Below are 13,341 nucleotides of genomic sequence, written 5' to 3'. Positions count from 1 at the left end.
GCACTAAACAATGCAACTCTTGTAAATTTGCATAATTGTATCATAAGTTTAACCAAAAATGTGCGCATCGCGCAAGGCCTATAAACTAGTATTGTTAGAAACATAAGAGCACAAGACGCACCTTGATGTTGTCCTGTTTTTTGTTTTTACTAATTGCTGTCCTTTTAAGCATGTTTCCTCATTAATCAATTGTTTTTTTACTTTAGTTGTGAGTCAGGGAGGGCGAAGGTGGAGACCAATGGCAAGGGCGAGCTGATGTTGGCATCAAAACTAGTATTGGAACTTGGAAGTTAATTTTGAGGGTACCAATTGAATAAGGTGAAGGTTGAACAATGGCAGTCTGGACCCGAGGTCAGTGGGGGCAAAAGATAGAACAGCAAAGGAAAGATTTCGTAGATTGTGCACTAAAATCACAGTTTTATGAAGATATTATTTTCAATTACATATTTTACAATGAACAATGTACAATATATAGATGTTCAGTAACTGATAGGGGATGTCGTGATCCGTAGTGATAACTTGAGCTAAAACCACGCAAACATTTATTTTTCCAATAAAACCAAAAAAACATCACCGAACATGGCACCGAGTATGCCCATTGTTTCTTGTTGGTCCACCAACGTTGACGCTAAGTCTTCCCACAATAATGTGATGGATGGAGACAAAATAAATGTGGCGCGGACTTGAAAAACGATCTGGTGTCCCATGACAAATTTGTTGTGCATATAGTTTTGAAAAAGAAAATGAGATATACTTCTATGAAAAGATAAAATATTTTTTGGTACTTATTTTGTAATTTTGTTAATAATCAATATCCATAATTAAAAGAATGGAGACACTAGTAAAACATATAGGTAAATCATTAGGAGATCCATGGCAAACGGTTATGAATTAGTACCCAATCCATGTAGAAGGAAAATGAAAATTTCTTTTTTTATTTAGATGTCCAACTGAGGGAAAATATTCTTAGGTCCCTTAAACTCAATTTAGTAAGAAAATGTACATATAATCTCATCTTTAGCCTTAACTGTAGATATTTGTTACTTAAAATTGACCGCAATTGGATAGGAATGGCGCCAACGAGGAAAGGTTTCTCCCTTCATAATAGTAACGAGTTCATTACTTCAAACTATTTCAGTTTGCATTGAGATTGAATGATTTGACGAAGGATTTGAAATTTTTTCAAAATATATTTGAATTATAAATCATCAATTATTTTAGTATTTAAAATGTATTTTGATAATTGGTAAATTACAAATCTAAATACTTCTTAAACAATTTAAACTTCTAGAGCAATTCAAATGAATTTGAAATCCTTTGTTAAATTCCTTGGTCTAAACGAAAAGACTACCATTAATCAATTAGCAAATTATTCAGATAGCCACTAAATTTTTTGAATAGTCAATATTTGTCCACACAACTATCATTAGTATATTTTTACCCATTGAACTATAAAAAATGTAAGCTTTGGGTAATTTCATCTAATTTTACTATTAACTCTGCCAGATCTTAGAATCTGCATTGTTCACGAGACATCCTATTAATTGTTAGATCTAGTAGAGTTAATGGTGAAATCAAATGGAATGATTCAAAATTTATATTGTTTTTAATTTAGCGGATAAAAATATATTATTAATAATTGAGTAGCCAAAACTCGATTATTCTAAAAGTTCAATGGCTACCAGGGTAATTTGCTCTTAATCAACACTAGTTTGCATTGGACTGTTTGGTCAGCTAATTTAGTTTAGAAAGATGTTTCTAGGGGCGGGCACCGGCATGTATCTGCCTCGTGTACCAATTGGCTGACTCGATCTGTATCTTAGACATTTTTTGACCCTTATCCGCCCTAACAAGTACTGCCCTACCATTGCTTATCAATTAATTTTTTTTTTTTAAAAAAAACTTATACTAATTTCTAATTTTGTATTTAAAAATTTATTCATCTAAAAATTTAATAAAAAGTCTTACCATAGAAATAAAACATTGCAAAAGAGAATTTACAAGAAAAAGAAAAAAATTCAAAGAATTCAAAGTCAATGAAATTTTGAAATAAGTAGTACCTTTTTTTAAATATATATTTCACATTAATTAAACTCTTTTCTAAAAAATATAGGATCATGATGTTTACAAATAAATCTTGTGAACAAATTATAGTCTCCCATATTTGTAATGTAAATTGTTTAATGAAATTACTTATTTAGCTCTAAAAATATTATTTTGTGATATGCGTATAAAAACAATATGTGTGTGTGTGTGGGGGGGGAGGGGGAGGGGCGGATTGGGTACCTGTGGCTTTTTAATTTATGTGACCCTATTTCGTTCCGCATCTAAGTGTGTATCTGATACTCTTTTGATCGGGTCAAATAATACAGATTGGATATCCTAATTTTCAGATCCAATCAGATTAGGTATGGCGAATTTTTGAGTCGACAGTTGTTTTTGTCCACCTGTAATTGTTTCTGCATTGACATATGGGCCAAAAATGTCACTAAAAGTTCTCTACAAAGGCCCATGTATTCCAATCATATCATGGGTCTCTACAAACCTCGGTTGCCTTGGGAAGTCCAGGTATACGAGGCCCATCATTTACATTTTTAATTTTTTTTAATTTTTTGTTGATTACTTTCAATTATTGATTCAAGTTATATGGTATTCTGGTTGCGGTTTGCACATAGTATTGTGCACTTATGGTAGCACTGTGATAAGTAGATATTTTATGTGTTTTAAGTGTGTTTTATTAGTTAGTTTTGGTGCATTTTATTTAGTTGTATACCAAATTAACAAAGGTTCTAGTGAAAATATGCATTTTATGATTTAAGTGGTAAAAATTGCATTTCTGTGGATTTTAATGGTTAAGACGTCATGTGTTGTAGGTTTAAGGATTCAATCATCAAATGGAGTGCATTGAGAAGATAATTGGATGATTGATGATGATTTGAAGTGGTTTAAAGAAGGCATGAAGTGCAAAAGAGAAAATGCAATCAAGGCAAAAGAAAAACAAGTTTCACAGTTTTGACACATTTTTGTATTTTGGCTATATCTTGGACTACAAGTATTGAATTGTGGTTATTTTTATACCATTTTGAAACTAAGAGATATATCTATATTTGGTATGAGACATCCAAGTCCAGATAAGTTGTTTTCAATGTCGAAAAGTCGAGATACAGAAGTGTAATTTCTTGGTCGAGAGCTGAAACAGAGCTCTGGACAGTTGTGGGTATTTTGGTTATATCTTGATCCACAGAACTCCAAATTGGATAATTCTTGACACAATGGAAAGCTACTCAAAGGGCTACAACTTTCATGTTTTGCACAAGAGCTAGTTCAGCCTCAATCAGTGAGAAAATAGCAGTTGAAATGGTGCCAAGTGTGCAAAAGTGAAAACGCGACTACATGAATAAGTGGCTTGAAGTCGCGTATTCGTCAATTTCGGCTGCAACTTGCTCAACAACTTGTGTTTTGTTCACACAGGTTTTTTGACCCATTTTCCTACAAGACTATCGGTGGAAACAGCCAAAGACAGCTGCAAAAGAAGCTTTACAATTCATTTCTAGCTTGTTTATGGGCTCAAGACATGATTTAGCACTTTGTCTCTTGCAAAAAATTCCTCTATATATAGAAGCCTTTGGAGGATATTTCACAATTTTGGAATGTTAGAGAAAAACTACAAATGTAGTTTCATTAGAATTTTCTTAGTTCATTTAGTTAGGATAGTATAGTATAGTTAGACTAGTTTATCCACTCTTGTATATTGGCTAGATTAGGATGAAGATTGGAGGAGCAAAAATGGAGAGTTGGAGCTCATGTGACAAGGGTGACTTCTCCCCTATCCCTTCTCTTTTGTATCTGAGCTCATGTTTATCTATAATACAAGTTTGGATTTGTTGTTCATCATGTTTAGTTAAAGTTTGTGCTTAGAGTATGGATGAATTTGCTATTTCTTGTTAGTGAAGTTTTCTTGGTTATTTGATGATGTTATTTTGAGCAAATTATTTATCACTTTTACTTTTCTAATCATGATTAACCGGCCATTAATTGTGATTATCTAAAGGTGTTAAGTTTGCAATGAGAATTGGAATTTAACACTAGTTCAAAAAAAGTAATAAACATAGGGAGTTCACTCACGAGAGTAGAGGAACACCTATGTGGCTTTAATGAGTTGTTTCATGTAATGTCATAGAAGGAATGAGTTTATAGTTAATTCATAACCACGAGAGTAGGTATGACATAATTACAAATATAGTTGATTCACTACGAGAGTAGGTTTCACATACATAAGAAAATTACGCCATAACTAGCCAAAATAATAGCATTTACGTAACCGATAATCTCATTTGCAAGAGTAGTAAGGAATTTCATACCTCTAGGAGCATTTTAGTGTTATTTTTATTACTTTTATATTTATGGTAGTCTAAATAATAAAGGAGTTCGAAAATCACCGGTAATTGAAAATCTTCCTTGTGGCATCGACTCTTAATACCCTACACTCACTCCGACCTGTATACTTGCAGAAAAATCGCGTGTGGGGTATTTAGAAATTTATAAATGTAAAACTTGACTATGGAATAAGTTAATTGATATATGTATACCCTGCGCTCGTCACACTATTGTGTTTTTGTTGAATAATTTTTACAAAAAAAAATATTAGCATAACACTTTTGTTTAGAGTAAATTCTCTCAATTATTTTTCAGACAAGGTGGATTCGTAAGAGATATCATCAGATGAAAAAAAATAAAATAAAGATGAGATTTCACCTGTAGAATGTGATTTCACCTGCAAATCGCGATTTCGCATAAAGTTAAGATGATTGCAATACGAATTACATCCATCATGAATTAAGATAAAGCTGAGAAAAATTTCAAGTCTATTCTACCTACTCTCTATCATGGATTTAGAATCTCTAGCTAGTTTTGTAGTGGAATCCACGAGACTCACTTTCTTCCTGTGCATTGCAAGTGCAACATATTGCAGCGATGGCTTCTGGTATACATAGGCTTTTCTGATGGTGCAATTGGAATATATGATGCCCATAGCTTGAGGCTCAATGTTGGATAGCCGCCTGGCATACAATACAGAATTTCCTTGGCATTTTTCTTATCTATACAAAAATAGTTCGAAATACAAGAGTAGATTATTAGCTGTAAGAGTTCAAAACTTCTTGAGGTATTTTCTGTAACTCTCATCCAGTTCATTTTGCATGGCAGTGCAGAAATTCTGATTACATATGCTTTTGTATCTACATTCGGTTCTGAAAATTGCTAATGTCACCTTTAAGTGATCTGTTTCTCTATTGAACTGACATGAGCTTCAAATATGATGGCATATCTGTCTAATCCCAACCAATTTGCACTTGGTATGAGTGATTGCGCAGTTCATGCGATCGAGCCATTGGATACAATGGTCAGCCATCTAAACCCCTTGTCGGTGACATTTTGCATCAGTTATTGGTTTGATAGGATGAAGAATCTTCTTTGCTCAAGTTTTGCCCAGATAGTCATCTATAAAATTATGGTCCATGTCCCTCAATCCCTAGTCTGAGCTAAATGTTAAAAAAGACAAAAGGATACAAGTTTTTGATTGGTTGTTTGTTTGTTTTTAGGGCCTGCAAGGTTTTCTGATTTTCAACCACTAATAGATTTCAATAGTTTATCCTGCTCTTCTACAAAGTCCAATTTATCACTCTTTAATTCAACTCTGGCCCTTTTTTATTCAATCTTTTCCTGAGGAAATTTAGGTCAATACCATTTTTGCCTCAGGCATTTTAAGATTATTTTAATTAAATCCCTAATGTTGAGCCAGTTTCCTTACTCCTTTCCAAAGCGGATGCAAAATTATCATGTTAACTAGTGATCTTTGTCCAGATGTCCTCTAAAATAAATGACATCCTTAAGCGCTTGTATCATGGTATCAAAAAGTATGTTTTCCCAAAAAAAAAATAAAAATTCGAGGTTCTTAAGCTATGACTTATTAACAGACCATTCTGTACATATTTTTCCTGTTTTGTTTCATGCTTCTAATTAAAGATTAGTGAGATGAGGTAACACTGGGAATCTTCGATCTTATATCCATTTTGTAGTTATTACAATGTACATACAGATCAGAGAGATGTGTTAAGAATCAAAGAGATTTAGTTCTCTGGTCTCTCTGTCATCCTCTGATACGACTTTCTTCACACTGATGCAATCTTAATTCCCAACATATATTTAGTGCTGCATATAAATGATAAAGCGCATTATGAAAATCAATTTGCAAGGATTCAAGGATAATAAATCGTGTGTTTGGGTTAACTATGGATGCGATATTCTCCTTCTTTCCCTAGAAGGAGTCAAGGACCAGGAGAAGGTTGAAAGAGAGGAGAGAGAATTCAGTGAATGGCATTTTCTCAACCTTCAAATTTCGGTTCCCATGTCTGCTCGTATAGCATCTTCGCATCTTCTTTCCCCCACATTATTGAGATTGGTGCTTTAGATCATTACATGGTACGTATGAAAACTCTTCCATGCAGCAAAAAATTGGATAAATTTGTTCCCTAATACGTTATAAGGCTCAATGAAGTGGTCTTCTCGTAATGTTACCCCTTCCTCTTCAGAGGTCTTTTGAAGTGTTTGCTCTGAGTAGCTACTCCTTGTCATGATCTTAACTGTTTATTCTATTGCAGAGGTATCCATGAGACACACTTTTTGCCTCCATTTCAAGTGCAATATACTCTTGTGATGGCCTGTTGGCCTACATGGGATTTTTGGATGGTGCAATTGGAATCCTTGATAGCTTGAGGCTCCGTTGTCGAATAGCACCGTCAGCTTACATGCCTTCATCAATTGTCAGGTATTGAAGTGATGATACTCATCTGACTTTTCATTAAAGAAGCTGGTCATGCTTCATAGTTCTTTAAGTTTCTGCCATGGTCTGAGACAGTCAAACAGTTTCAGGATGTACCATGGTAAAAAATCTTTCTTTGCTAGCACAGGTGTCTCTCTGTGTGGATCCTGACTCTGTTTTTGCTAGTGATTTACATATGTATCTGACTGGAAAACTGAAACGAGTCAATCATGTAGCGTGCAGTTGTGTGCTTTTGAAGACATCCTATTGCATCTAGTATACAATTTGGAATTTCCTCAACATTTTGCTTGTCTTCAGAACTAATCTAAAATACAAAGGTAGATTGGTAATTGAAAAGGTTCAAAATTTCTGCAGCAATTTTCTGTAACTCTCATTTTGTTCATTTTGAGCGGCAGCGCAGAAATTTTGTAACAATATATGCTTTTTGCATTGACGTTCAGTTCATGAAATTGCTAATCTCATCTTTAAGTGGTGCGTTTCTATGGATCTGACGTGAGTTTTCAAATATGGTAGCAATAGCAGTGCTTTTCCCATGGTGATTGCAGCACATCCATCCGATACCAGCCAATAGAGCTGGTAAAAAAGCCCAAAACCCAACAATCTGTCCAACCCGCCAATTAATTTTAAAGGATGGGTTGGGTTAATTGGGTTATGGGTTTTATTAGGTTAGGTAAGAACAACACAACTTATCCATTGGGCGGGTTGGATTTTTTATTTGGGTACCCAATACCCAACTTGTTTAAAAGTAATTCAAAATAATAAATACAAGATTCAATACACATATGCCCAACTATTTACATTTGGACATGTGTTAATAATTCATTGATTAATTGTATTCAAAATTCTCATATATATTTCAATCAAATTTTTTAATTTTTATTTAAAAGAAAAAAGAAATTTGAAATAAAAACTCATGCTTATTTTACTTTTATAATAGTAGTTAAACTTGCTCAACTTCTATAATAATTTATTATGCCTTTTAAGAGTATATTGTTTTCCTCCCTTTTTTTCCTTTTTTTTTTGTGGTTGTTCTCAAGTTGCTACTTGTTTTTGTTTGTTAATATTTCTTGAATGTAAAATAGAGTTTTAAATTTGTTCTAATTGCATTATTTTTTAATATTTCATGATTGCTTTTGTTTGTTAATATTTCGCGTATGTATAATATTGTACAAATTTCTTTTTTAACCTTTTAGCATTATACAATTTCAGATTCTTCAAATTTTCAAACAAAAGCTTACTTTGTATTAGCTTAATTTTTCGCTAATTCAAAATAATGCGATCCCGATGTGGTAAAAATGTCAGAATAGTTCATGAATTCTCCTCTCATTTATTTCTTAAAAAGTTTGGGATTTTCATTAATAATTTTTTGGGGATCAATACCAGTACTTTTTACAAGCATATAATATTTTCTGCTTTATATTAGAGCTATGGTAATTCTAAAAGATTAATATGACCATAGCATCAAGTATGATCCTAGATGATTCTAATTAATCAGGTGATGAATTATCTAACTGTATCAAATCAATAAAAAAAATACCTTCTAATATATATTATATAGATCGTGATATTAACTTCGAATCAATATAGTTGACTTGCAGATTCTATTTTGTTTTGATTAATTATGGCAACTTGGGCATGGCTAGTCAACGATTTCATTTCCTCTGAAGCAAATACCTCCAATTTTCAACTTCATGAGAAGCTTACAATCAGCAAAACAATTAATTTTTCCTCTTAATTAGCGAGTCCAAGAACCAAAATGCAGTAATGTCTCCAGTCATTTAATGGAAGAATGCAATTTGCATATTATCCCCAAAATGTAGTTCTGATGCATGGACCTTTCACAACAGTTTGCAAAATTTCTATAGTCATGAATCATAAAATTTTTGAGAATATAAGGACTAAAGTACAAACTTATTTTCTATAATTTCAATATTATTATACAACAAATTATTTGTCTCTTACTTACATTTTCAAGTATAATATAATCTAGCATTCAATAATTTAAATACATAGAATATTACAATTTACAATAAAAGAGATATGAATAGTAAAAGTGTTAATAAGTTGTGACAAAAATAAGTTTCAATCAATTAGTAGTATTAAAAAGTATAAAGTAAACAATTTTTTTAGCTAATCTATTTAAATGTATAATTTGTTATCTAAAATTCACAATACAAGCAATATAAAATATTATTTTATTTATGATGTGTTTCCAAGGAACTTAAGAAGTGAGTGTGTGTTTGTGTGTGTGAAAATACATTTATGTATGTGAAAATGTGTTTATATGTGTGAAAAAAATCTTTTTTGTGTGTTAAAATATATGTGAAAAAATTTATGTATTAAAATATATTAATTAATATGTTGGGTCATATTTGGATCATGGATTTGAGTTAACCCAATATGACCCAACCCAAAATCAATCCAATCTAAAGTTGGACGGGTTGGATATAACCCATTTAAGTAAAAATCCAATATTAACCCGCCCAACCCGCCCAATTGTCAGGTATACCAGCCAATTTGCTCTTGGTATGAGTGATGGTGCTATTCATGTAATCGAGCCATCGGATACAGAGCCAAAATGGGGTAGTTTGAGCTCTCAGGATAACGGAACTCTGCTGACTAATTCCTCAAGTTCTGCACTGGATAGTCAGTCATCTAGAGATACTTGTTTGCTTGCCTTTAGCCCAGATCGTTAAAACTGTAAAGTTAAGTTCCTTGTCCCTCCTAGTGAGCCAAATGTTGAAAGGCAAAGAAACATTTTTTTTATTAATTAGTTGTTTGCTTTTGAGACCTGCAAGGTTTCTTGATTTTTGACCAATGATTCATTTGTAAAATTTCAACAGTTAATCCTGCTGTGTTGCAAAGTCCAATCACTCTCTCCCTAATGCAACTCTGGTCTCCTATGATTGGATCTTTCCTTGAAGAACTTAGGTCACTACTAGAAAGATCAAAAGAGACTGTTGACATAGTTGCCATTTCTGCCTTGGGCATTTTAAGACCTTTTTAAAGACACTATCGCTATTTTATACCATTTGCCCCTCCCCTTTTGCGCCATGGTCTGAATTGTTTGTATCCATAAGAATGCAATGCTAACGTGCACTTTGATTGCGGTTTTTAGTTTCATTAAGAAGAGGAAGGTGCGACTGCTGAAAATTGCAATGATTTGAATTTCCAAATTTCCCACTTCCACATCGAGAGTTTTCGAATCATATCTATTAAGAATTCTAAGTTTGCAACTTCACTGCATAGGTCCAGATCTACTTTAAAAAATTTCATATCAGTTCAGATCAGTTGCTTGACATACCTAATAATTGGTTAACGCTTTTAAAATTCATCTAACCTATCATGTATATACGCATATTAGTAATTATTACCCTCTCTTACATTTATATACTTTTCGTATTTAATCTTACCTACACTTCCTTGTATTTATTTATTTTCCATAATTAATCTTACATTCTCAAATGTGGATGGTCTAAAGTAATAACATTATAAAAAAAAAAACTAGAACTGCAGTCAAATCTCAATATCTTTTTCATTTAATCCAACCTCTAGCAAATCATATCAATTGGGTATGGTATAAATTGGGTACTAGTGTTGGTCTTCTCCACACTTACAGGATAGTATGCAAATAGTTTATTACGTAATACAAGAATATGCAGACCCACTCATATATAATTGTATTACTCAATTTTCAATTTTCAGGTCCGGGATGTGCTTAATTTTGTGCCATTCCTCTCCTCCCCTTTTACACTGTCGTCCCAGTCGGTAGCAGCGAAATATAGTCAAATGTTGGAGTGTCGTCATCTTTTGAATGCTGGATGGAAGTGTTTCAAGCGGACAATATTTTAGTGTCAGGTCTTGAAGAGAAGTGAGGTGGTCTCCAAACCAGTCTGGCAATGAAGTTAAATTGCGAAAATTCTCCAGTTCCAGTTTTTGTAGTGCAGGGAAATGTTTGACTTCCTCTGGCAGAGCTGTCGCGTGTGACCCATTGATACATAGACGAGTCAGGGATATGAGGGCTTTAGTCCCCATTGAGAGACTCACCAAATTATAGCATCGAACCAAATGGAGTTCCTGCAAAGAAGCAAGGCCTTGCAATCCTTCTTCTGGCAGAGAGTCCAGCTCGGGAGAGTGCTTGATGGTCAATTCCTTCAAAGCCGTGAGATTGGAGATTGAAGCCCATGCCATGTTTGGGCAGCTGTCGACGCATAGCTCCTTTAGGGACAGCATATGTGGCAATGGCAATGTCAACATTGGGCAATCCCTAAAGGACAAGGATTGAAGTTGTGAGAATACCCCTGGAGTACCTTGGACTTCTCTTCCTAACATTCCTTTTAGGTTGGGCATGTTCTCTAACTCCAGCTGTTTCAACGATGGGGACATTGCAGCAGCGGTGGCAGTACTCTCTTAGACCCCAACTATGTACTCCGCTGCACTCTCGTGCACAACAACTTCTGTTACAGTTGAAATCCAAGATGGAAATGATGAACCGTTGAAGCCTAGGACACGTAGCAGTTGAAGGTTGGGCCGGGGTTTGAGGGCTTCGAGCACTTCCTTATCATTGTACCGTTGAATCGTTCTTTCGGAATCCCAATACAAATTCAACCCGTGGAGACTCTGTTTCTTAATTAAGCAAGCTTCTTCTGAATCCTTTTTGTCTTCAATCCTCTCAAGGTGCATAATTGTTAGCCCTCCTCTAAGCATATTTAAGTCTCGCAACTCACTTAGTCGGAAGCCTTTCTTGCCACTCAAGACGACCATACCCAACGTCCGCAAGCAAGTCAACTTCCCAATTCCACTTGGCATGTGAGTCAAACTCCAACATCCATGTAGACAAAGATGTCGAAGATTTCTGAGGAATCTCATGCCCTTGGGTAGACTCAGAAGAATGAGAGAATCATTTAGGTTTAAAATTTGCAAATTCCACAAGTCACAAATTGAATTGGGTAATTCAATAATTAAAGATCTTGAAAGATCTAGATGCCTTAAATGTTTCAGTTTGCTTATTGCATGTGACAACTTCGTAAACTCTTCTTGGGTAGACTCCATTGACTTTACCATGAGAGCCCTCAGGGAACCACATTTTGACAAGAAAGAAAAGCACTGGTCAATGCCTGTGATTGTAATAGGAAAAGCCACTGTTAGCTGATCATCTGGCATACCTAATATCATCGTTCTATTTGACTCTGTTCCACCGTGTTTAGCCTTCATTACTGATCGAGCCAAATCATGGACAAGGTCATGCATCTTAAAAGTGAGGGCATTGCCAAATTCATCTTCCTTTACTGCTTGGAATAGTGATCTATAATATAGTTCAGTCAGCACGGCAACACCAACATCTTCCACTTCCATTGTTTCATTAGATGAAAGCAATCCATTTGCCATCCACAAATGTATTACCTCTTCTATTTCAAATTCATAGCCCTTGGGAAATGCTGCACAATATGCAAAGCAACCTCTCAACTCTACCGGAAGATTAAGGTAGCTCAATCTCAACGCGGGCAAGATATGTGTTGTATCTTGAGGTAAGTTCCAAATTTCACTGCATTTCACGGAGTTCCATTCATTTTCTTGCCTTTTAAATCGTAGAAAGCCTCCAAGAGCCTTTGCAGCCAGAGGAACACCACCACATTTTTTCACTATCTCTTTTCCGATAACTACAAGGTTAGGATATTCTTCAGCCTCTTGACGGCCAAATGCCCGTTGCCTAAATAGTGACCAACTCTGATTCTCTGACAAACTCGACAGATAATATGTTTGTAATGTGCCCATTATTGTGGCAACCTTCTCCATGCGAGTTGTCATGATGATTGAACTACCTCTTGATCCGCATTCCAGAACAGATTTCAGTTTCTCCCATTCCTCTAGATTCTCATTCCAGACATCATCCAGTACAACCAAGTATCTTTTCCCTCTCAACAACTCTTGAAGTTTTCTTTGCAGAGGATCCAATTCTAATTCTTCAACAGGAGTCCCTCGTATTGAATTAATTAAGGCTTTTATAATCCTCTTCACATTAAAATCCTCTGAGACCCAAACCCAGAGTTTTGGCTCAAAATGCTTGGCTATGCGCTCATCATTAAACACCAATTGGGCAAGTGTTGTCTTTCCAAGGCCTCCAACACCCACTATAGGGAGCACTGATACATTTTGATTATCTCTGACTTGATTCACCAATATTTTCACAATCTCGTCTTTCGCCTCGTCCCTTCCAAGGACTAGATCAGGTTCCTTTAGCAAGGAACCAGTCTCACGTGTTCCAGTAGAATCAACCTGAAAGTGGTTGCTCCCAAGCTTCTGATCAATCAAACCAAGCTTTATCCGCTCATCAGCTATTGCATTAAATTTTTCAAGGATCTCCTTCATCCTTGTCCCAATCCTGTGACGAAACACTAAGTTTCCTGCTACAGGGTAACACATCAAACTAAAACAACCAGAATTTTTGTACTTGACTCTTGAGGCTTCAGCTGCGTAATCATCCAATACATCATCGATTT

At 34.8% G+C, this 13,341-nt stretch overlaps 1 protein-coding gene and 1 pseudogene across 1 annotated transcript; one reads left to right on the top strand and one right to left on the bottom strand.

Moving 5' to 3' along the window:
- The window catches only part of LOC113780182, a 42,012-nt pseudogene extending 32,164 nt beyond the window's left edge, over positions 1–9,848 (top strand).
- Positions 9,849–11,251: 1,403 nt separating this feature from the next.
- On the bottom strand, positions 11,252–13,311 carry LOC113780181 (putative disease resistance protein RGA4). Its single transcript, XM_027325996.1, has one exon. The coding sequence runs from the start codon at positions 13,262–13,264 to the stop codon at positions 11,252–11,254; it is 2,013 nt and encodes a 670-aa protein (XP_027181797.1). The 5' UTR covers positions 13,265–13,311.
- Positions 13,312–13,341: the final 30 nt, after the last annotated feature.

This window comes from Coffea eugenioides, chromosome 8 (assembly GCF_003713205.1).
Source record: "Coffea eugenioides isolate CCC68of chromosome 8, Ceug_1.0, whole genome shotgun sequence".
Classification (NCBI taxonomy): domain Eukaryota; kingdom Viridiplantae; phylum Streptophyta; class Magnoliopsida; order Gentianales; family Rubiaceae; genus Coffea; species Coffea eugenioides.
This window is presented reverse-complemented; position numbering and strand designations above follow the sequence as displayed.

What these genes read in the sequence shown, in the direction of transcription:
- LOC113780181 (XM_027325996.1), bottom strand. Translation starts at nt 13,264, where the DNA reads ATGTGTTACCCTGTAGCAGGAAACTTAGTGTTTCGTCACAGGATTGGG.